The sequence below is a fragment of the Kwoniella pini genome, chromosome 8 (genome assembly GCF_000512605.2).
Source record: "Kwoniella pini CBS 10737 chromosome 8, complete sequence".
Classification (NCBI taxonomy): Eukaryota; Fungi; Basidiomycota; class Tremellomycetes; order Tremellales; family Cryptococcaceae; genus Kwoniella; species Kwoniella pini.
The window spans coordinates 129,652-151,732 of NC_091723.1; the positions used below are offsets into that span (position 1 = coordinate 129,652).

General features: G+C 40.9%; 8 protein-coding genes across 8 annotated transcripts; 5 read left to right on the top strand and 3 right to left on the bottom strand.

The window, feature by feature from the left end:
• Positions 1 to 309: 309 nt before the first annotated feature.
• Positions 310 to 3,713, bottom strand: I206_105799 (uncharacterized protein; the record flags this gene model as incomplete). Its single annotated transcript, XM_019156349.1, has 5 exons — positions 310 to 638; positions 690 to 767; positions 823 to 3,232; positions 3,362 to 3,522; positions 3,671 to 3,713. The coding sequence occupies 5 exons, from the start codon at positions 3,711 to 3,713 to the stop codon at positions 310 to 312; spliced, it is 3,021 nt and encodes a 1,006-aa protein (XP_019010151.1).
• Positions 3,714 to 4,478: 765 nt separating this feature from the next.
• On the bottom strand, positions 4,479 to 6,436 carry I206_105800 (uncharacterized protein; the record flags this gene model as incomplete). The annotated part of the gene is made up of 3 exons (XM_019156350.1): positions 4,479 to 4,666; positions 4,751 to 5,899; positions 6,085 to 6,436. 3 exons carry the CDS (start codon positions 6,434 to 6,436, stop codon positions 4,479 to 4,481), a joined length of 1,689 nt encoding a protein of 562 aa, XP_019010152.1.
• A 1,914-nt stretch (positions 6,437 to 8,350) lies between these two features.
• On the top strand, positions 8,351 to 11,359 carry I206_105801 (uncharacterized protein; the record flags this gene model as incomplete). Its single annotated transcript, XM_019156351.2, has 5 exons — positions 8,351 to 9,152; positions 9,230 to 9,559; positions 9,632 to 9,754; positions 9,834 to 9,962; positions 10,032 to 11,359. 5 exons carry the CDS (start codon positions 8,351 to 8,353, stop codon positions 11,357 to 11,359), a joined length of 2,712 nt encoding a protein of 903 aa, XP_019010153.2.
• A 429-nt stretch (positions 11,360 to 11,788) lies between these two features.
• I206_105802 (uncharacterized protein) lies at positions 11,789 to 13,174 on the top strand (the record flags this gene model as incomplete). Its single annotated transcript, XM_019156352.1, has 4 exons — positions 11,789 to 12,291; positions 12,360 to 12,436; positions 12,510 to 13,024; positions 13,091 to 13,174. 4 exons carry the CDS (start codon positions 11,789 to 11,791, stop codon positions 13,172 to 13,174), a joined length of 1,179 nt encoding a protein of 392 aa, XP_019010154.1.
• A 495-nt stretch (positions 13,175 to 13,669) lies between these two features.
• Positions 13,670 to 14,135, top strand: I206_105803 (uncharacterized protein; the record flags this gene model as incomplete). Its single annotated transcript, XM_019156353.1, has 2 exons — positions 13,670 to 13,766; positions 13,837 to 14,135. The coding sequence occupies 2 exons, from the start codon at positions 13,670 to 13,672 to the stop codon at positions 14,133 to 14,135; spliced, it is 396 nt and encodes a 131-aa protein (XP_019010155.1).
• Positions 14,136 to 16,797: 2,662 nt separating this feature from the next.
• Positions 16,798 to 17,919, top strand: I206_105804 (uncharacterized protein; the record flags this gene model as incomplete). Its single annotated transcript, XM_019156354.1, has 3 exons — positions 16,798 to 16,877; positions 16,931 to 16,984; positions 17,046 to 17,919. The coding sequence occupies 3 exons, from the start codon at positions 16,798 to 16,800 to the stop codon at positions 17,917 to 17,919; spliced, it is 1,008 nt and encodes a 335-aa protein (XP_019010156.1).
• Positions 17,920 to 18,176: 257 nt separating this feature from the next.
• On the top strand, positions 18,177 to 19,250 carry I206_105805 (uncharacterized protein; the record flags this gene model as incomplete). The annotated part of the gene is made up of 4 exons (XM_070203194.1): positions 18,177 to 18,448; positions 18,519 to 18,589; positions 18,659 to 18,866; positions 18,959 to 19,250. The coding sequence occupies 4 exons, from the start codon at positions 18,177 to 18,179 to the stop codon at positions 19,248 to 19,250; spliced, it is 843 nt and encodes a 280-aa protein (XP_070059295.1).
• Positions 19,251 to 19,361: 111 nt separating this feature from the next.
• Positions 19,362 to 22,064, bottom strand: I206_105806 (uncharacterized protein; the record flags this gene model as incomplete). The annotated part of the gene is made up of 2 exons (XM_019156356.1): positions 19,362 to 20,851; positions 20,903 to 22,064. The coding sequence occupies 2 exons, from the start codon at positions 22,062 to 22,064 to the stop codon at positions 19,362 to 19,364; spliced, it is 2,652 nt and encodes an 883-aa protein (XP_019010158.1).
• Positions 22,065 to 22,081: the final 17 nt, after the last annotated feature.

The following is a 22,081-nucleotide window of genomic DNA, read 5'->3' on the forward strand; positions in this document are numbered from 1 at the left end:
GCAATAAATGGGTCCATAGTAAGGTATACACAAATACATAAATAAGATACTGCCTTTTGACTTACGCCCAAGTTTCAAATATCTTGATCGTCTTTATTCGAATAAAAATGAACAAGTCGGAATATATACAACGAACCAAAAGATATACAAAAGCAACATATGATCAGGTAGGTATGTACAACCAGGGGTAATACATTTGAGCGGACATGAGTGAAATGAGTGGATAAGGAATCGATCTGAGAGAAAGAAGTCGATCAAAAAAGGTAAAGGGGTAATTGAGACAAAATCTAAATTTCAAATGTTACCCCTCTACGGCTCAGCAAGCCTCATCAATCCCACAACTGTTCCAGCACTACCGATTGCAGCTCCAACAGCTAACAAACCAACAGTAGAAGCGATCCGTCTGATCTTCTTCATTGGTCGTCCCCGTGCTTTGACCGCAACTTGTAAGGCTTGATCCAGATTGGTAGTGGCAGTACCTTCAGGATGGTTGAGATCCACGATTTGGAAGTCATCAGGTAGAGGTCGTTTCTTGCTATTTTCGGGAGTGATCGGACCCTCAGAGGAGGCGTCGCTCATGGACGGAGTCGAAGCTCTCTCAGCATCAATTAGAGGCAACTCGAGATCCTCATTCGACGCTGATTCATAGGAGTCAGCTTGAAACTTCGCTGAAAACATCAGAAACTCACTTTGATTCATACGTGGTCTGCCGCTAATCACATACTCGAGTTTGTCATTCGTTTCCTCGTGCGGGACGTTACTTGCTTCTGAAGCATCAAGACATTCAGCAACACCTCAGAGCATATGAGGCTATGTACTCACCCTCGTACATCCGTCTCAATTCCTTTACCGCTACGATACTCTGCTCTAGCTCATCGACTGTCCCCAGATGTCCTGTATGATTTTCTTCGTGCTTGTCTTCAGGTCTTGGGAGAGAGACTGATTCATCGGCCACAACCTTTGTGTCCTTCTCGATCTGTTGGATGGCATCGAAATGAGAAATGATCTCGGCTTTGATGTCTTTTGTAAGCTCGAAAGGATCAATAGGATTGTTGGAAGTGCAATATTGTTCGGACTCGTTCTTGTGGGTCTCTGGTCGAGCCATACCGGCCTTGTCCATGGTTGCAACAACTGCGTTGTCATCGTCCACCTCGCCTTGCTTGGGCTGTTGAAGTGTGACTTGTTCCTCATCGGTCCCCTCTTTCTCTGGACGAGTTTGATCTTCTTCGCTCTCAATGTCCATGTCGGATATATCTGAATCTTCCTCGTCGTTCTCGCTAATTTCCTCTTCCTCGCTATCTACAGACCTGTCACTATCATCAGACGCATTTGACATTTCATCACTAAAGTATCGATGTCGGTAATATTGATCCTTGACCGAATCTTGCGAATCAGAAGCACTGTCATTGTCATCGTCCTCTTCATCCTCATCTTCATCTTCGTCATGATGGACTGATGATTCTTCGTGGTAATCTTCCTCTTCTTCCGACATATCTTCATTGTAATCTTCCTCTTCTCCCGATTGAGCTTCGTTGAAATCCTCGTTTGTGGAGGGTTCTTCTTCGAGATCCTCTTCTTCATCATGTGAATATTGTTCAGCAAAGATGATCTCGTCATCAGAGTGATGTACGGGGTCGTCTTGATCTTGCGCAGCTTCCCTCTCATTAGCAGAGCATCGCGCACTGTGCTCTTCTTCCTCAGAGTCGAGATCAGATTCTTCGTCACATCCCACGCATTTACCACCAAGCCCACCGCGTGTAGGGCCAGTGAACGCGTTGGAGTTCGCTTTCAATGGGGAAGTAGAGGCTACTTCAAAGGTACACGCAGCCATTGAGGGAGGAGCAAGAAGAGAAGTGGGAACAGGCGACAAGGGGTGTCTCAAGCCGTCCGGTTGAGGGGACACGGGCGTATAGATTGGCGATGCACTTGAGGGCGGTGGAGGCGATCCAGGTACAACTTGTTGTGGGACCGTCTCATCCTGTACTTCTTCATCTGAGCTGTAAGAATACCAAGCTCCGTATTCTAGTGAATCATCATCTTCAGGTCCATCAGCAGCCAATTGGTGAGCTGCAGGTAGAGCCGCATCAGGAATCGAGGGGGACATTCCCCATTTGTTCGCGACCTTGGTAGGGATTGTTGGTAGCCAAACTTGAGGATGTACTAGATTGGATGAGGGGACTAGTGAAGCGAGCGGTACGAGTCCATCTTGAGTATCAGGCGAGGGCAATCTCGATTTCGAATCGGCGATATTGAGCAGCGGATCACCTTTGAGGTCCATTAGTTCAGGTGCTTCTCCTTGATCACTAAAGTGTTCGCCTTCGTAATTTGTCATCGAATCATCGTCCATTCCGTCTTCTTCCGACTCGCTAAATCCTCTTGTGAGAGATTCATTATCGTCTCCTTCACTGTCATACAGTAAAGAAGCTGGTATCTTATAGGTGTTGTTCCTAGATTGAGCGTCCAAGGGCGACGTATTCTGTTGGTTCATGTCAATCTCTTGATCAGATCGAGACATGACAGAAATAGGGGATTGAGGGCCGGCGGAGTGAATCTCGATGGGTGAATACTTGGATAGACCGGAAATTTGTAATTTGGTTCCGAGGAATTTGATCTCTTCGCCAATTTCAGCTTCAGGCTGGTATGATCCTCGGTGAAGTGATTCCTTGTCATTGGTCTTGTGAGGGACTTTAGCCGTCATCGACGAAGGCAGGCGCCACGAAGTTGTGGAAGCTGGAGCAAGGGAAGGGCCACTTGCAGCGTCGGTCAGGGATTGAAGGGCTGAGTCACCCATCGCATGGATCTCCTTGAAGTTACTTGGGCCAGAGAGATCTTGTGCTCGTTGTCTTTCCTTGAAAGCACTTTGTACGAATGCTACAAAGTTTAATTCAGGCTTGTTTTCAGCGAGATTAGCTGAAAGGTTGGTAGGATCCAAATGGTTGAGCTCTTCTCGTTTGCCGTCAATTTGGAGTAGATCTCCCAGTCGAGGGTATCGATAAGCGATGTCCAGCTTTACAGGCTCAAAATTTTTGCCCTTGGAAAATACCGTTTTGCCCAGATGAATGGTATCGCCATGTAACAGCTGGAAGGGTGATCGAGGCGGAATGATGTGTGTCTCCCCTTTGTCCTCGATGAAAGTATGGTGCGAAGATTTCAGGTCAATGAGGTAGACTTGACCTTTCTTCGATACCACTAGTTGAGCATGGGCTCGAGAGATGATGGGTGAATTGAACAGCTATACGGGTGTCTCGTCAGCGTTCTGATCCGGTGTGACTATTCTAATGATGACAGAGGGAAGATATGCTGACAGCCAACGATAGATCAAGTGAAAGGAGAAAGCCGTAGCAATGATCTGATTACTTACCCCATTCTTTGAGCTGGCGTTGCTGCTCTTACGACCAAGAATCAATCCACCGCGTACGAGAGCTTTGGGTTCCTTAAGTCGCGCAGGATCGAGGAACAACTCTTTGAGGGTTATGTAAGTTACCTGGTTATCAGGCCGTTCCGTTAAAGATATGAACCAGTCTATTGCGCATTATATTAGCGAGTTTCAAGGTATTTAGTTAAGGGCGAATGGGGTGATAAGGTAAGATAAAGAACGAATATCTCAGAAACGATGGAGAAAGGCCGCAGAAGGCGGTTGCTATCGCACAATAGTTCAGGCTGTACTTACCACAAGGAGGTATAGGGATATCAGAATTATCGTGTTCCACCATCTTGCCTTTCGTTTAGCGTGTTACCTATGTGGATTTATAGGGTGGCAAGGTTGAATGATGCCGCTTCAAGCGGATGTGATCATCTGTTGTTCTTCTTCAGAATAGTATTAGCTATTGTGAGGAGTGATAGTACTGATTAAATGATAATAGTGATAGGGTTTGTAATCTGAATGAGATGAAAGAAGAGATATGATTATGTGAATGTGAAAGGAATAGAGTTGTCAGGTAGTAGTATGATGGGAAAGGCGTGACCTGTTATCGTACTCTATCTACTAAGTAAGAGTGGTTGAGTGGACTACTAGTATAACCGGTCATAACACTACATTAACCGGTCCCCCCCGCTTATCATTCTTCTTATCTTCCTTATCAGTGGCGCCACCAGTACAGTACAAAGGGCAAGTTCTAAATGCTATGGGTGTTGTTCTCCGTGAGGAATCGTTAATGTTAAAGAAGAAATGGTAGTAGCATCCAGTTGATTCATTTCGAGAAGGGTGCCAGACCCTATGAACTCCAATCTGCTTTATTTGATGCATTTGTTGGGTTATTATACTTTACATATACCTACTTCTTCTATAACAAGAATGAACTGGTTGACACATATGATTATACATATATATACATAATCCATGCTGTGATGTTTAGGCTTGACATCCAGCCGGACCACATTATACTCTCTGCCGGTCAAGTCAACATTCCTATCACAGCAGTCCATGTTATAGTTTTAGGTTTTGAATATATCTCTTCTGAGCTTCAGCTTGTAACTCATTACCTTCCTTCACTTATCACTGGTGATGCTTTATCGCTAGACGAAGAATTAATAGCAGAAGGAGGAAAACTAAAATCTTTGAATAATTCTCCATATTGATCAGTTGTCATATCATACGGTTGACCAAATATACCTGGTAATTCATGTGGACGAGGTGGAGGATATCTTTGAAAATTTTGCGAATCGCCTATGGTTTTTTTTAAGGGTAATTGTCAATCACAAAACTTTCAAAGTAATCTGGCTTTAAGTAAGACACAAAAAAATAACTCACCCATACTAGCTACTCTTGGTACAATAGGAGCACCAATTTCTTTTCTTTCCAAAGTTCTCCAATCAACACCAGCAAACCAAGCATGTGACATAACATCTCTTGCACCATTTCTTAAATTACCTAATCTTTTACTTCTATCAGCAGTTAATAAACCTCTAATTAAATCTTTTGCATAAGGATCAATATGTGAAGGAAATGCAATATCTCCTCTTAAAATTTTTTCATAAATTCCTAATGGATGATCATCAAAAAATGGTGGATATCCTGCTAACATTTCAAAAGCTAAAATTCCTAATGCCCACCAATCAACTGCTTTACCATGACCTTGTGATAAAACAATTTCAGGTGCTAAATATTCTGGTGTACCACATAATGTAAATGTACGATCTTCAATAATTTTTGCAAATCCAAAATCCGCAATTCTTAAATATCCATGTCTATCTAATAATAAATTTTCAGGTTTTAAATCTCTATAAATTATATCTCTTGAATGTAAATATTCTATTGCTAAAATAATTGAAGCTAAATAGAATCTTGTAACATCTGCTGAAAATCTTCCTGCTCTTCTCAAGTGGGAAAATAATTCTCCACCTGGAATGTAAGATAAGAGCATATATACGTTTAATTGATCTTGATATGTAGCGTATAATTCCACTACGAATGGATGACGGACTTTTTCTAAAATTGAACGCTCAGAATTTATATGTTCTACTTGTTTTAATCTAACTATTTCTGATTTTTTAAGCACTTTCATGGCAAAATGAGGTAGTTGATTATCTGATTGTTGAGTTGATGATGGACTAGGAGATAGTGGATCCAGTGATTGGAATAAATGTGGAAAAATGGGATGATATGGTGTAGGTCTATATGAGGGCCTTTGACGAACAAGCAATACTCGTCCAAATGTACCTGTACCTAGTGTTTCGACAATCTCCCAATCTTCCAAGCGGACTTTGCTTCCTCTAAGAGGGTGATACGGTGGTTGATGCGAGTAGTGGGAAGAAACGGAAGATGTGCCGTCAAGAGAATACGGTGTAGATGCTATTGAAAGAGAGTCCCATTGTGCTGGGGGTGGTGTAGATATGAGAGAAGCAGGTGGGGATATTGGAAGAGCTTGTGAAGGTATTTGCGGCTGGGTGTATGGTTGTGCTAAAATCACATATTGGCGGTCAATAGGAGACCATATACATTTCATTATCCTAAACCACAAGACCTTTCGTGTGGATTCGTTGCATCAGAACAAAGAAGAATACCAGATTTGGGACGAAGACAAGATCTAGAACGTCTTGATGCTCAAGGGGAAAGAAGAATATGAGTATGGACTGAATGCTCACGAGGTCTTTCATTGCTGCTGGTCCCACCGCTACTTTGCGTACCTACTAGCCTACTTGGTCCAGCCTGATTTTGCAACGAAGGTATTGGTGATTGTGATAATGGTTTGTTATACTGAGCAACTTTGGAGCTGTTTATATAACCTTGAGGATGTGCGGGAGGATGTCGAGCTTGTGGTTGTTGCTGTGATTGTTGTTGAGGAGCGAGGTATGCTTGACGTTCATGTGGTAATAATAGTGACATCGGATCAAGTTTGAATTTTTTAGGTTTCTCCTTATTCGTATTTGAATTTACCGAGGTGGATGAGGATGAAGAGGAGGTCGAAGGTGTTGTAAGAGGTGGATCGATATCCATTTTGAAATACTATCTACGTCAACAAATAAAAGTGTATTTGAGTTTCAGGTTGATTAAGATATTGTTGTGAGGTAACGAAGTGACAGATTTTCAAGCATGTATGTCGTTCAAAATTGATTTTTGTCTTTGCAATTTTACGACTCGTGTATATGATCGCAGTATTCTAATGTTCGACTTGTGGTTGATAGAAGAAGGTTCCGTTGAAATGGTAATTACTTTATTTAGTCGTGTGATGAGTATCCATTCTCCAGGAAGTGCTACTCCAATGACCTTGGAGCCCTTGCTAGCTAACACAATTGTCGACGAAGTTCGATGGTTGGATATCGAGGTGTATGTTCCTGGTATTCGTTGTGGAAGTTGTTATGAATGATGTATCTTTTGTTTATAATGAATAGATGAATGACGCGTTAAATGAGCGTAATTATTACTGAAAGTGCCTGTTATTTGGTGGGCAGTATTTTGGCAAGTACTATTAATGCGTTAAAACACTATATGGTCTTCAAATCTGTTTCATGCATTGACAAACTTGTACAGTATGAGATAAAGAAAGGTCATATTTTACAACAAGACTCGTTCATCATGCTCATGTAGGATATCTATTCAACCTAAGCTCCTAAATCAGGCCCGTTCCGTGGCTATGTACCGTAGCTCATGTGTTATAGCGTGATCTGGGGAATGAAGAATTAAAGTTTCCTTAGACCAGGTTTTACAAGCTATTTTGTTTTTTCTTAGAAAAAGAAAAAAAGGAATATTCTTGTTTACGTGTAAGGCGCCGCTTTACGATCAGGTAGTGATGGCTGGATGTATAATGGTAGGGATAAACCATGCATATACCGCTATTCAAAAGTAGTTAGAAATTCAACAACATACCTCAAATCTCCTAAGCCGAAAGAGAAAATGTATGGAACGGGTTAGTCTCCCCCTTCACTGTAAGATCAGGGTCGATTGTACTCGTGCCTCTGGTTTCCTTTCTTTTTTGTTGATTCCCAGCTGCTAAATTACGTATCTAATTATTATTCTCCAATTTTTGTAGGAATTTTCCCTGTATTTTCGCCATGATGTATATACAACCGCCTACAACCATACTATGTGGTTCCGAGATCTATAGCGGACAAACAACCAGGAATAATGAGGCAAACAACGGCGATTAATTGTATACACGGAAGTATATATTCATACGATTATGAGCTGGATCATTACAAAGAGTTTTGTGACACAGTAAGACAAAGAGCGTTGTTCTCCTTCATCAACGGCTTACGCCGAATGTTGTAGCCAAGATGATATTTTCCTGTTATACGATTGTCATCCGGTTCGCATGCCAACAAACTACAAGTACTGGTCGTATTTGTCAGACTGATCTTCTAGCTTCTAGCTTCGATCACCTTCGGTCTGCAATCAGTAGATCTAGCAATAGCCAGTAATTCTACCGAGACATGATAGACAGCCGGGATAAACCGAAGGAATCTGTACCTAATTACTAATGACTACGGCTGTCTAATGTCCAGCGTTTGATAGCATCATTAGTTACCACAGCCGCTCATATTTTGACGCTATTATTATCTGAATAACGTACAAACGGCCGATCATCCAACTCTTTTTTAATGCAAGGCCCCACTATAACTATACTGAAGAAAGGGAAGGAATAAATGATTAATTGGCACTAAAAGTGACGTTTGATTTCGAATTAGTGACGTCATTTAATCCCAATTTAGTGTCATTACCAGTAAGTAGTTCTTTCATTCTTATGATGTTCCATAGCATATGAGCATATGTCGATCTTCTATAATTATTTACTCATTATCATTTCATAAATCATCATTTCCTTGTTCAAGCTCAGCTATCCAGTATATCATCACCGTATTACAGCTGCACACAATCTATTATCATTCCTAGTAACATCTTTTCCCATTCGCCATGTCAATCATTCCCAATATGGCGGGAATCAGCTATATTCCAGGTCCAGAACCTACCGCTCAAACATCAGGCTTTGTTCAAGCTGAAGATGCCCCAGCTTCTCAGCAAGTCGGTACATCTGAAGGGCTCGGTGGAGGACTTGGTTCATCTCCATTAGTACCTAAACCGGGAACATCTGTTAATCCAGCAACAGGTCAACTACACTCTGAAGGTTTGACTCGAGAAGAATTAAATGCTAAAAAAGCAGCAGAAGCAGCCGCTGTCACTGCTCAATTATCCTCATCAACTTCAGCAGAATTGAATGATCAAGTTCATCTTACCGGAGGCTTGGGTACTTCTCCTTTAGTACCTAAAGCTGGTACCTCAATCAATCCATCTACCGGTCAATTACATTCTGAAGGTTTAACTAAAGTCGAACTTCAAGCTAAAAGAGCCGCTGAAGCAGCTGCCGTTACTTCTCAAGTCTCTCCTGCTACCTCAGCTAAACCTGAAGATCTTAGCCCAGATGAGTTGAAGCAAATTCAAGAAAGAGGTAAAGACCTTTTAGACCCTACACCCCTGGTTCAACAAGCTAGAAGAAGCTCTTCACCGAAAAAGCCTACTTCTGCCCTTCCGCCTGTATCTGAATCTGCATCACATGCGACTGCCCTGACCGCCGATGGAAGACGACTGGATGAGTTGTCAGGTAGAGAACAAGCTGCCAGACAATTAGTTGGAAATACCTTGACGGCCGCTCCAGCAAATATCAGGACAGAATCTGGATTGAGTACACCCGGACTAGAATTACCTGGAGGTTGGGGAGGTGAGTCGCGGTCATTATTTACTTCCTGCTCTACTGTTGAGGTTCGACTTTCTAACAATACCCCTTGTGTAACAAAGCTACCCGAACTGTACCCTTCCCAGGGACAGGCCCCGACGCACCCACTTCGATTTATAATGATGTAGCTGAGGGATTGGAGAAAGCTGGAAGAGCTGCATTCGCCGTTATTCCTTCACCAATCAAAGATGCTTTATCAGGATCACCTTCTTCGCCCAAGGCTTCAACTGTGCCACAGGCTTCCACTTCGCCAAAAGCTCCTTCTTCCCCACTACTCGGTGTGTCTCCCCCACAAGGTAGACGATCAAGCGTTACTGCCCTATTTGATCAGGCTAAAGTACAAGCTAGTAAGCTTGTAGAAGAGGCTCAGGGAACTTTGCAAAACACTCAACGTGAATACCTCTTTGCATTCAACCCTTCAAAGGCTAGCGTGATAACTGATACTGTCTATCGATCATAAATAGGACGTGCTTCAGCATCTCTCAGTCGAGATTCTGAATTCCGAAACAAGATCGAGAGCTTCGTTGACAGCTTCGCTCACCCGGGCTTGATAGCTGCAGGGACCGGTAGACCAGGAGTAGTTGGCCGTAAGTATGAGATGGATGCAGTATCTTGCTCTAGCTACCAGCCTGATTCGTTTAGGCTGACTTGTCTTTACTCATTTAGTCGTGCCCAGATATTCATTACCCTCAGAAGAACCTGCTGGTGCTCTGCCAGGTGAACATACTACGGGAGTTGGTGCCTTGCCTGGAACAATCAATGAGACTGGAGTAGCTGTACTACCTGATGAGAAGAGTGAGTAGTCGTCAAAGACCGAAACCTGTCTTAACGTTAGACATACTTATCCAATGTTCATTTGCGTAGAAGCTCCCCAAGAAAATCAAGGCATTCTTCCAGGAGAGAATTCTGGTGGTTTCGGAGCGTTCCCACGACAACTCGGTCAAGGTGGATTGACTGCGACTCAAGCTCAACGAGGTCAGGAGCCAGCTTCTTCCCCTGCGGGACCTTCCGGTACATCATCTGTATCTGTACCAACGGCTTCCAGCTCTGGAACTGGATCAGGCTACTCGGGCCTTGCTCCGGCTTTACCAGCAACTTTCCTCGGATTAGGTGGTGATAAGGGCGCTACAGATGTACCAAAGGCACTTGGTACTACCACTTCAAATGTGAACAGCTTGACCACCGATCCAGAACCTACCTCTACTGTAGAGAGTGGTTCTACTCCAGCCACTTCTACTCTTTCTCCAGCCACCGCAAATTCGAATACGACCGATCCAACCTCTGCCCCTGCTACTGCCCCTGGGACTGCGAATGCAAGTATCATCTCTTCCGCCGAATCCCCAACGGAGTCGTCATCTTTAGCTGTACCTGATACACGACACGGAAACGAAAGGACCACTTCTTCGGCTAGTGTCACAGCGATCAGACACGGAAATGAAGGTTCAGGCAGCAAGTTTTCCCCGCTTGCTTCAAGCGATAACACGGTACCTGAACATTCCGAATTAGACACCTCTTCCGTTGGTCAAAAATCTACCACCTCGGGAACAGGACCAAACCACACAACTTCTTTGACTCCTGGAAGTGAGCAGGACGGTATTGGACATCCTTCTTCAAGAGGTGTCGAGGGGACTTCCAAACAACCTGGGACATACCCCTCAGCCGATCACTCTGCCCCATCCACCTCTACTACCGGAGCAACCGTTGCCCCTGAAAGCAAATTAGGGGAAGAAAAGAAGAAAGCGGATAACCTAGTTGAAGCTCCCGCTCAAACTTCTGATTTTGCACCTACTTCTGTACCCGCTAACGCGACAGAGTCTACACCTTCGATCACAGAAAACAAGAACAATTCGCGATCACCGGTAGATGGTCCTACTGAGACCTCCGTCGCCGCCCAGGAGGTCAACCCTACAAAGGGCGACAATGCATCCCATCTACCTCATCCGTCCACATCAAACGAGGCTAAGGATATCGCTGGGGTGAGCCATAAGTCTTCCACCGAGACCACTACTCCTGTCACCAAATCTACTGCTGCTACTTCTACCCCTGCGACAAAAACCGAATCTCCTGTATCGCCTGTGACTAAAACATCAGCTGGAACTGGAAATGGTTCTGGACATGTTAGAAAAGATAGTACTAGTAGTGAGAAGAAGAGAGGTCTGTTCGGTAAGATCAAAGATAAGTTGAAGCATTAGACGGAATATTAGCCTTACGAGGTATTGGAAATGATTCATGAATATGTTATTATACCCCGTTATGACAGTACTTATATGTAGCGTAATTAGTATTAATTAGTAGAATCAAGTATATCCTAGCACGATTTATCGAATGCAATGAATTTGAACGTATTTTTAGTGCTATATTAGAATATTAGCTAGAAGAGAGAACAGCATAGAAGTCGACTTACCTTTCGTCGACTTTGCCTCTATGGGTGTCTCGAGTTTTGCTGAACCGGCGTAAAACCGGTCCGACGGATATTACCGAGACCGAGAGAGGAAGTGTAATATTTCATTAATCACCTTTTTCATAAACTCAACTTGCCATCGATATTAACAGAGGAAGATGAGTGAACACATACTAAATTTATGAAAGCTGTCAGTCAAACTGTAACAAGATGAATCAAGATGAACAGATATGTTCGTTCTAAGCCTGATCTTTCTGCACCAAACGCACCTTCTCAGATAAATTATCGAATTATAACAAATTTAACTCATTTGATGTATTTAATTATATTACCATTTTACTTGATTTATTTAACTTTATATCATATTATAACACCTAAACCATTTTCATCTTGGACAATTGATCGTAGGATATCAATTAATTTATCAAAATTACAACAATATTTATCAGGTTGGTGGATACCACCACCTCCAATTGAATGGGAAGATTGGAAAATTTCAATTCCTGGAGAATCGTATATAAAATCTAAAGAGAGAGGTGAAATTGATTTAAAAGTGGTTAAATTTGAACCTGTTAAACCAGATTATATAAAAGGTATAATTGATGTACAAAACATTAAAACTATTCCAAGACCTGGTTTTTTAATTTCACCAATTGGATCTAAAGGTAAACTTGATGACATTTCTAAGATTGATGAAAAAGTTATTTTACATATACATGGAGGGTAAGTCATTCTGAGAAATATGAAAATATTATTTTAAAAAGTTGAATTTCATAATTTGGGGAATTTAGAGGATATATTAGAGGACATCCATTGTGGACTACATTTCCTTTAGAAATTTCAAGGTCAACAAAATTAAGATGTTTAAGTAAGTAATAGATTCACAATTTTGCTGTTACTCTTCAGTTCAATGGAAAATTGACAACAAATCTGAATTTTAGGTGTAAATTATCGTAAAACCTTATCAGAAGATACAGCATTCCCTGCACCAATTTTAGATGTTTTATCAGCTTATTTATATCTTGTTCAAAATCTTAAGTTTAAATCTGAAAATATAATACTTTTAGGTGAATCAGCAGGTGCTCATTTAGCTTTATTCCTTTCACAATATTTAAAAGATTTATATTTATCTCAACCTGGTTATTTATTTTTATCTTCTCCATGGTCAGATTTCACTTTAACTTATGCAATTGAGCAAGAACATAAAGCTTATTGTCATTCAACTACATTTCGACTAAGTAGAGCAATTAGAAGTGCAACTAGGTATTATAATTTAGATTTTCTGAACACGGGATATGCATCTCCTGCTAAGATGTCAAAAGGAGGGTGGGATTATTTAAGAAAGGAAAAAGTTAAAGTGTATATGCATTATGGAGGAAGGGAATTGTTTCATGATGAGATTGTTGCACTTGGTGAAGGGATGAAAAGAGATGGGGTCGATGTAATGATGAGACTTGTAAGTGGCACAAAGTGAAATGGAAGAAAGGGTATTTTCAATTACATTGAACTGAAATGATTGTAGGATCCCGATGGATTACACACGAGCGGAATAAGTGGGGATGCAGGAGAAGTTTTTAAGAAAGATATATTGGAAATTTTATCGTGAGGGGTTTCGGTTGTTTTCAACAAAACCGTCGTCAAGATGTGAAATTGCTCAGACGGGCGTGATTTGCTATCAGACCTCGTTATTCATCACGACTGTAGAATGAATCATTGTATCAACGGATTGTATTCAATCAAGCTTCCTTTATTGCTTTGCGTCTTACAGATGACTCGAAACAGATCAAATTGCTTGGCGAACTGATCCTTTGAAATCATGATCCAGAGGAAACGCGTTTGAACTTTATCCATACAGCTCACCGAGGAACCCAAATGCGTTACAAACCTGGGCTGTATACATATAAATAGCATGAATCTGACGATTGATTTCAGCAAGTTTGATGAATTCTTCAAGCTTGATCAAGGAAAAATCAATCTCAAATTACGGCGTCGTTGAAAATAATAACAGTAAATATTACAATTTTATATTCGATCGTCATAATCCTACTTCTTAAACGAACAAAGAATAGATTCTACCTTGAAACCCGAATTTCTATTGAGAATGTCTGACTATACTGCTGTCCACAATGGCAATGAAGCATACAATTCATCTGACCAATATAACGATAAAAAATCCTCAATCCCATGGGGTCTTATCGGTGGGTGAATCTCTAATGACATAATGTAATCGAGAAAAGAGAATTAGCTAATCTACAAGGCTTACTATAGGAATGGGAGCGGGTGTCTTTGTTTTGATTATTTGTATTATTTACTTCACACTTCTACTCGTAAGTAATAGACAAAAAAAGAGGAAAGACGGATACTTTTGGAGAAGATCGGAATGTAAATTATGTAGAGAGAAATTTAAATCTAATCAAGATAGAATTATACAATCAAGTAAAACTTTAGGATGTCTTCCAAAAGTAAAATTGTATCATGAAGATTGTGCCTCAGGTAGAAATGGTACATTCCAAACTTCAATGTCATGGAGAGAAGCTTGGAGGACAATGAATCTTTGTTCGTGTTAATTGCTCATTCGATATGTATTGTACTAGAATATGATTTTATGATGCACACAAGTAGATCTTACGCGTTGTTGATCTGGCTTCTATCTTTTTAGCTGAAGTGTGTGATACAGGACTTAACAAGAAAAGCTACTCTTTTGCCTTATTGTCGCATATATACCACTACAATACAAACACACTGGAGGCGTGACCAACTCAGAATTGTCATTCAGGAGTCCGAAACTTGCAGTAATTCGGCCCTCAATCTTCTATACGCTATAGCTATCTCGACTGAATGTGACATATTCTTTGCATATATTATCTGTAACACGCTGTATCATGACATCCTTTCAAACTAAAACAGTAGTTGTGTGATGATGGTTTTGAAATACGACAAAGGAGAATTAGCCTGCGCTTTCAGACCGTTAACCTTTCATAGTATGAGGCACATAGTATTCATGGAGGCCAGCTAAAGATAAGCTATCGCGATGAGGAGGGCCCTTGGGTGCCGATCTCTCTAAGCACAGTCAATGTCGTTGAAACAGGTGTCACCTTTTCTGCCTTTGTGCCACGTAACGTTTGCATCCAAACAGGATGAAACATTCTTTGGTAATTTTACTATCCTTTGATCGTGTGCCCGATCCAAGCTGTGATTGAAGGCTTGCAGTTTCAAAACATCCTATATAAACGTTATCCCAGATTCGCGTCAAGTCGTATTATACTTCTACCTCAACCAATAACAAAAACACAATAATCGAGGGGTCACCAAAATCACTTCGTGCTTGAAGGAAATATATATCTTGGCGTTGTCATTCATTCTCCTTTATTGATACAGCAACAACTGATTAAAGACTAGACGGAAGAGAAGACTGGCACTCCACGTAACCTAGTGCCGCATAAAGATAAAAAATGGTCGCGGCATCTGGAATGGATGACTTTTACGGAGACCATGGAGAAGCCGGAGGAACAGCTCTTCTGGGTGCGTACCTCTTGCTCCTTTTCAATAGAGGCTTGCTCCATCTTTCAAGATCACTAAGTGAAAAGAAATTTTGCTGACTTCACTGCACTTCATGCGATCACAGTCGGTGTCATACTAGGAATCGTAATATTGGTAGTTCTAATCCTGGTGCTATTGATATGTTACCTCAATTCCAATCATCGACGTAAGAAATTCTTGTGGCGTGATCCAAAATGCAAAAGTTGTAAACGTTCAGTACACGAAGCCCAAGTAGAATATGATGATCTTCATAATGAAATTTCCAGAAGTTGGTTATGTTGTATAAAATTGGATAATTATTGGCATCGAAGGTGTTGGGAAAGGTCCACACATGTGTAAACATTTCTGGCTAGTCTGGCTAGTTTGGCGAACGACCGGATACATAGTTGTCTATGTCAATTCAAAATCAATCCGCAGACGATCTATGCATTATATACCGCTTTGAATGTGAGTGGCATAAACCAGAGCAAAATCCGTGGCCTTCCCTGTTGTCACATCATGATATGCGATACAAGGTATCCGATATTATCTCTATCCTTACGAAGAAATATGTATACAGTATCGTTCACAGATCGTATACAGATCGATCAGACTCGTGGCTGTACCGCGTGTGCTTGGATCCGTTCATTCTTGAGGCTGAATGGAGACACGTTTCGCTGGTCCCATCGGACAAGACCTCAGTGTCGATGGACCGCCTGATCTTGGGGGCGAGAGCATCGAAACACGAATGCAAACTCTACAAATTGCAAGAGACACTAAATGATGTTGGGTGGGCATGTTGCGGTCTTCCCGTGTCCAATGAAAACGTATTCTCAATGTAGTTTCAGCATCTCCAAGCAGCCTCATTTCAACCTTTTAACCAGATAATGGTGCATGAAACATTACATGCCAAACGAGCTTCCAAAGGATGCAACTCCGTCAACACCTTTCACAATAATTACTCTCCATTTGGTTGCTGACTGACAGTCTGAGAATTCCAACTTATAAATAGAGAAGCTATTTGTCAATTAATTGAATGTTCACTATCCCTCGCATGGTTATGTTAAATTAAATTGTATGCTTGGTGGCATAAAAGCTGTCGGGAACGAGCAGCTGGTAAATAGATTAGTATTATTATAAGAGTATACTCAATTATATGGTTGACTATGACAAGCAGCTTGCGGAAAACAAGATCGTATACACAGTCAAGCCATTGCTTTCCACGTATTACAACTCCCGTAGTTCTGAATGCAGTCGGTTTATACAACTGCTTCGCAGCCGAGCGGCATGAGAATGGCTTGGTTATACTTTTTGAAAAGAGGCGAGTCGAGGTATGATTGCTGAACAAACCTTACTCGACTGAGCAAGATGCTTGTTCACGTACCCCTCAAGGGAGCCGAACTTCGCTGAGTAGATCAATATCTCGTCAGAGCAGATCAAGAACCTGTGTCCTACCTACAAAAAGTGGCCACGGATAGTCGCGAGGGTCCGCGGCAATCTCCGTGTGAGTAACGTAAACTCGGCTTCGGCTATTTGCTCTGTACCTGATAAATCCCATGTTGTCAAGGAGGGAATGGCGTTCTAGTTTATTCGTTGATCTTTCTTGTCAGTATCGACTCGATGTATATACAGAGTATTCTAATATAAAAAGTATACTATCGAGCCGCCAAAGGCTTGAAAACTCTCCAAGCACCTCTAAACTTCTTCACCATGCCCGAAACATCGCCCTCAAGACCTTGGATCGAAACTCCCTTGCTTGAATCAAGGGCATTATCAAAATTGAACGGCTGGTGAATGCTTTCAGCCTGATCGTATCTCATGTGTCAGCTGACCCATGCTGTAGTAGAGTTTTCTTAAAGCTTGAAAATTTACAACCTAGCAAGTCTTTCAAATCCAGGTGAGCCTGAGTATTAAAATCCTATTTACTCGTCACGTGAAAGCTGATTCATCATGTTTAGAGGTATAGGGAATTTTATTGTGGAATCTATTAAATCGGATCCTTCTCGAACACCGCACTTCTATATATCATCAGGAGGCAATGCAGGCTTAGCATGTGTTACAGCAGCTTCTACTTTAGGTTATAAAGCTACAGTCGTAGTTCCTCTATCGACTAAACCCATGATGATAGAAAAGCTCAAGATAGCCGGTGCAGACGTCATACAAAATGGAGCGACTTGGTTTCATGCTGATACGTATCTACGAGAAGAATTATTAGATAAAGATTCAAATGGTGTATATGTTCCTCCATTTGATCATCATCATGTATGGGAAGGTGCTTCAACAATGACAGAAGAATGGGAAAAACAATTATCTATAATTGATGGAAATAAAAATGAAAGAACAAATGCAGATTTAGTTGTTTGTTCAGTTGGTGGAGGTGGTTTATTTTGTGGTATAATGAAAGGAATTTTCAGTAATGAAAGAAAAACTAAAGTTTTAACTGTTGAAACTATTGGAGCAGAAAGTTTATATAAATCAATTGAAAAAGGTGAATTAATTACACTTCCTGGAATCACATCAATAGCAACTTCTTTAGGTGCGGTAACAGTTGCACCTAAAGCTTTTGAATATGCGAATGAAAATAAAGATTTAGTTAAAAGTATAGTCGTAAAAGATGAACAAGCTGTTAAAGCTTTATTAAAATTTGCTAGTGAAGAAAATCTGATTGTTGAACCTGCTTGTGGAGCAACTTTAGCTCCAGCATATGAAGGAAGATTGAAAGAGCTTTTCCCAGATCTAAAAGAAGATTCCAAAGTAGTCTTAGTGGTTTGTGGTGGAAGTGCCGTGAATTTAGAGTTATTAGATGAATGGCAAAGGAAATACATAACATAGATTAGGATACACTAGCAGGATTAGATGGATCAAAGGACATATATCGCACGTATAGAAGAATGACATACGGATGTAACGTTTGTATTTATACGAGTTTCAACCTTTTGGAACGTCCTTTCATTTTACCACCCTTTTGATTTTTCGACGGACAAGCCATAAGCAGTTTATGATTATGGAAAATTTTGAGGTCAGATCTATAACAATTACAACTTATAATCATCCATCTAATAATATTGACCGTCTGATAAGATAATAAAATGACTTCCTGGCGGAAAAGAATAATTTCACCACCCCGACACTTCGTCATATTGAACAGAATAGCTGTACCGCTATTAGCTATATTGACAATCCTTTTCCTATTATTACCAGGAATATCAGGTCCTCAAACTGGTTTTTACTGGTTAGATGTCAAGTATAAAAATCAAAATAATATAACCACTTTCGACAATCCGAGTCGAGGGAACAGTTTTGGTAATGCAGGTGAGATTTGGCAATTGGGTGGATTGGGAGCATGTAAACTTGGTGAAAGGTTAATTGACTGTCATTTGTCCGAATCTTGAATGAAGAAAAGGAAGATGTTAATATTGTTTTGATATCAGGTGTCAAAGTGATCAAGAATTTCCAGCATTTTATAAACCTATTCAACAAGTCTTACAACTACATTTCGCAAGTGAGTACTGGAGTAAGATTTGCTCATGCAAAAGATTTTAACTGATAAATTTGATTGATTGGAAAAAAGTCACAGTAATATTCTTCATCATTTCATGGTTTTCTTTCGTAATTTTCAAATTTCCACAAGCTAATATAACTAGAAGAGGGGGTACACTTTTACCTCTTCTTGGACCTTTTTTCACCTCAATCATCCTTATGTCGGACTTATGTATTGCACACTCATTGGAAATCAAGGCAAACGTTGAACAAGTGAAGAAAATAGGAGTATTTTGGCTGTGAGTGAAATTATTCTTACTGTTGTTTTCGCTAGTTCTGTATAGGAAAAGGTCGTTCAGATATAATTGATGAGACTGACGGTAGTATATAGTGGTACGATAGGTTTCATCTTCTCTATACTATGGTGTATATCAGCAGAATTAGATGGAATGTATAAACGAATTGAATTTGCTGAATCTGAAAAACCTGATAAAGAACCTGCACCTGAATTAGGCATTGCGGAGAAAGCTGTACAGGGTGTTGCTAGCTTATGGCCGTGGAAGGGAGAACGTAAGGACCGAGAAAGGTCAAGGCGAAGAGATGGGGGTGGTCACAAACGCAGCAAGAGTAGAAGTGACAGAAGCAGAAGCGAGAGGAAAAGTAAATCTCGAAGTGATTCATAAAAAGCGGATAGCACTGTAATATCTGCTTAGATGCATGCTGTATAATTCACAATATTCAGGTATATTGTAAATCATGTTTGTGTCCCATGGTCATAATCTTTCCACGCTGATTTATTCGTCCTCTTCTCCTGCCTCCCATCTACTATCTTCATCATCATCATCGTCCTCAAACACCTCGTTTTCCTCGGCTTGTTCGAGAATAGTTCTGTCTCGATCATGTACAGATTCTTCCGCAAAAGCGATGACTTCTTTCGATCTCCACTTCTTCCCACTATCCTGATTAGTTCTTTGCGTTCTCAGAAGATTCTCTTGTTCAATGACTAGTCGATCATCCAAGTCTAATTCACTTGTCAGACCATGCGATCTAGCCCTTAACCAGAATCCATCCGTTGCAAGAACTTGTTTCGAATTCCAAGCATCTCGTACTAGATCTAACGCCCAATCGTATTTATCATGTTCGATCAACAAAGTAAGCATCTTTGACCACCAGATTGAAGGTATATCTCTTAATGTTCGTAATTCTTTCCATCGTCGTATTCCTTCCCCATATCCAGCTTTATCAGGTCTATTGAAAGAATGACTGATAATTTCCATATACATATTGATTGAGACATTCTTCTTCCCACCTCCAGGGAAGATGTTTAAAGCCATATCTATGAATTCTTGTCTTTGTTCAACGTTGAGATTGGTAGCTTTTGCGATAGGTACAAGAAATGACATGAATAATCCGACCTCTCTGAACCTAGTCACTCCATATAATTGCTCAGAAGTTGCCCTTTTGAGAATCATTAATCCAGCTTGCGATTCCATTAATGTCGGCGAGGATGCATGAGTCCATTTCGTAAGTAAGCCATAGAGCACCTTTGTCCATCTTTGAATACCTGGTTCAGGATGTTTGGGAGTGACAGTAGCGTCCAGAGTCATGTTGACCATTGTTTCCATAGGTATATTGAGTAATTGAAGCTGAATTGACAATAACGGTCCTAACAAATGAGTCCTGAGTGAATAACCTGTAGCCAAAAGAGACGTTGTAACCTTCTTGTAGGCTTTCAATTTTTCTTGTGATGACCAATTACCCAATGCTAATAGTCGTATAAATACTGCGTAAGCCATATCTATCCCACTTCCCTCGTTCTCCACATCGTACGGGAAAACCCTAAACACTTGTATAGCTTTTCCGAGAGCTTGATTGTTAGGTGTATGCCTCATGTAAAATTCAAGAAAAGCAGCACGAGTCTTGGGTCCAATCTTGCCTAAGTGACCATCTTTAGCGGCTTCGAACAAGCTGGTGATCTCCGATTTTAATTTAGGTTCAAGATTGGATAAAATACTCAATGTCCTAATCCTTCTTGAGAATGGACCGTCTTCTATATGCCAATTGTGAACAGAAAGCCTACGCCAATACTCATCCACCATCGATCTAGCTTTTGAACGCTTGTTCGGGCTGATACCGCTTCGTTTGGCTATAATGGCCATATATAGCATTGCTATCGAAAGAAAATGACCATTAGGCATCAAACCTCGTTGTGGAAGATCTTGATCGAGCATCTTGATGATTTTATCTATATTTGATCCCCATTCGAAAGTCTTCATAAACTGCACTACGCGAATGAATTAGTAAAGTGATTTAGAATGTTGCAAAATCCACTTACACCAGATGACAGGCGGTAAAGGTATATTCCTGGAACTCATACCAAAATCATCTAGATCCTTTGGCTTCAAGAAAGCATCCGGTCCGATAGAAGCTTCCAAGACCTTCTTATACAGCTCATATAATTTATCGTACTGTCTACTGGTCCCTAATGAGGTGATTCGAGCGACAAGAGCATTTGGGTGATAACACATGAGGGATAGAACAAATTTATCCACGTTTTGACGAAATTGCTGATATAGGTGAGACGATTTACAAGCTCTTAGAGCGTTCTCAATAGGAGTAAAGTTATATGTTGCTGAAGACCGAAAATCAATTTGACTGTCTAACATCGAAAATAGTACGGTTCCGTCTAGGTCATTCAATAATGTATGAGCAGCAATATTTGACATCATTAATTCTTGCAATCCAGCTTGACTATCACCTGTGTCTTCTAATCTTGCTGATAATCTCTTTTCCCTATCCCATGAAAATAAATCTTCGTAATTTTTCCCTTGAAATTCCCTCATTTTCTGTTTACATTTCTCAAAAGAGTCTACTACATCTCTAGGTCTTCCACAACCTATCAGCTTCAACATGAAAGAGTATAAGCCAGTGCCATAACCCCTAGAAGCCGCTTCAGTGGCCATGTTCTTCAAATGTCCGAATTGAGCTGATTGGTATAATGCCATTCTACCTAAATGAGGATAATTCTTTCCGAACAGGATTTTCCGTATAGAGTTGGAAATGATTTCGAGATCTTGAGGAGATAATCTGGAAACACATCTCAAATCCCAGAGATAGGACCATTCCTTGATAGCTGATTCTAAGTTGGAGGACCGCAAAGCTTGGAGTAAACGATCAATATCATCTTGAATGGGGTATTCTGGTGGAGGTCCAAGTAGAGTCACATCGTCGAAATTCGGTACCGCATTTTCAGAGGCACCTTCGTTAGCGAATAAAAGCTTCGAATTTACGGATGAGGTCTTTTGAGTTCGATCAGGCCTATTGTTGGTGCTTCCAGGCGACTTATTCGCCGATCTGGGTACTGCATTGTGTGAATGTCTTGCGCTACTAACTGCGGTAGGAATTAAGGAGCAACCGAATCTTGATTGTAGACTTAATCGATAAAGCCACGTCTGCGGTCCTGGTCCTGCGACCGAGAGTGATCGAAGGGCAGCCATGCAATGCTATAGGATTT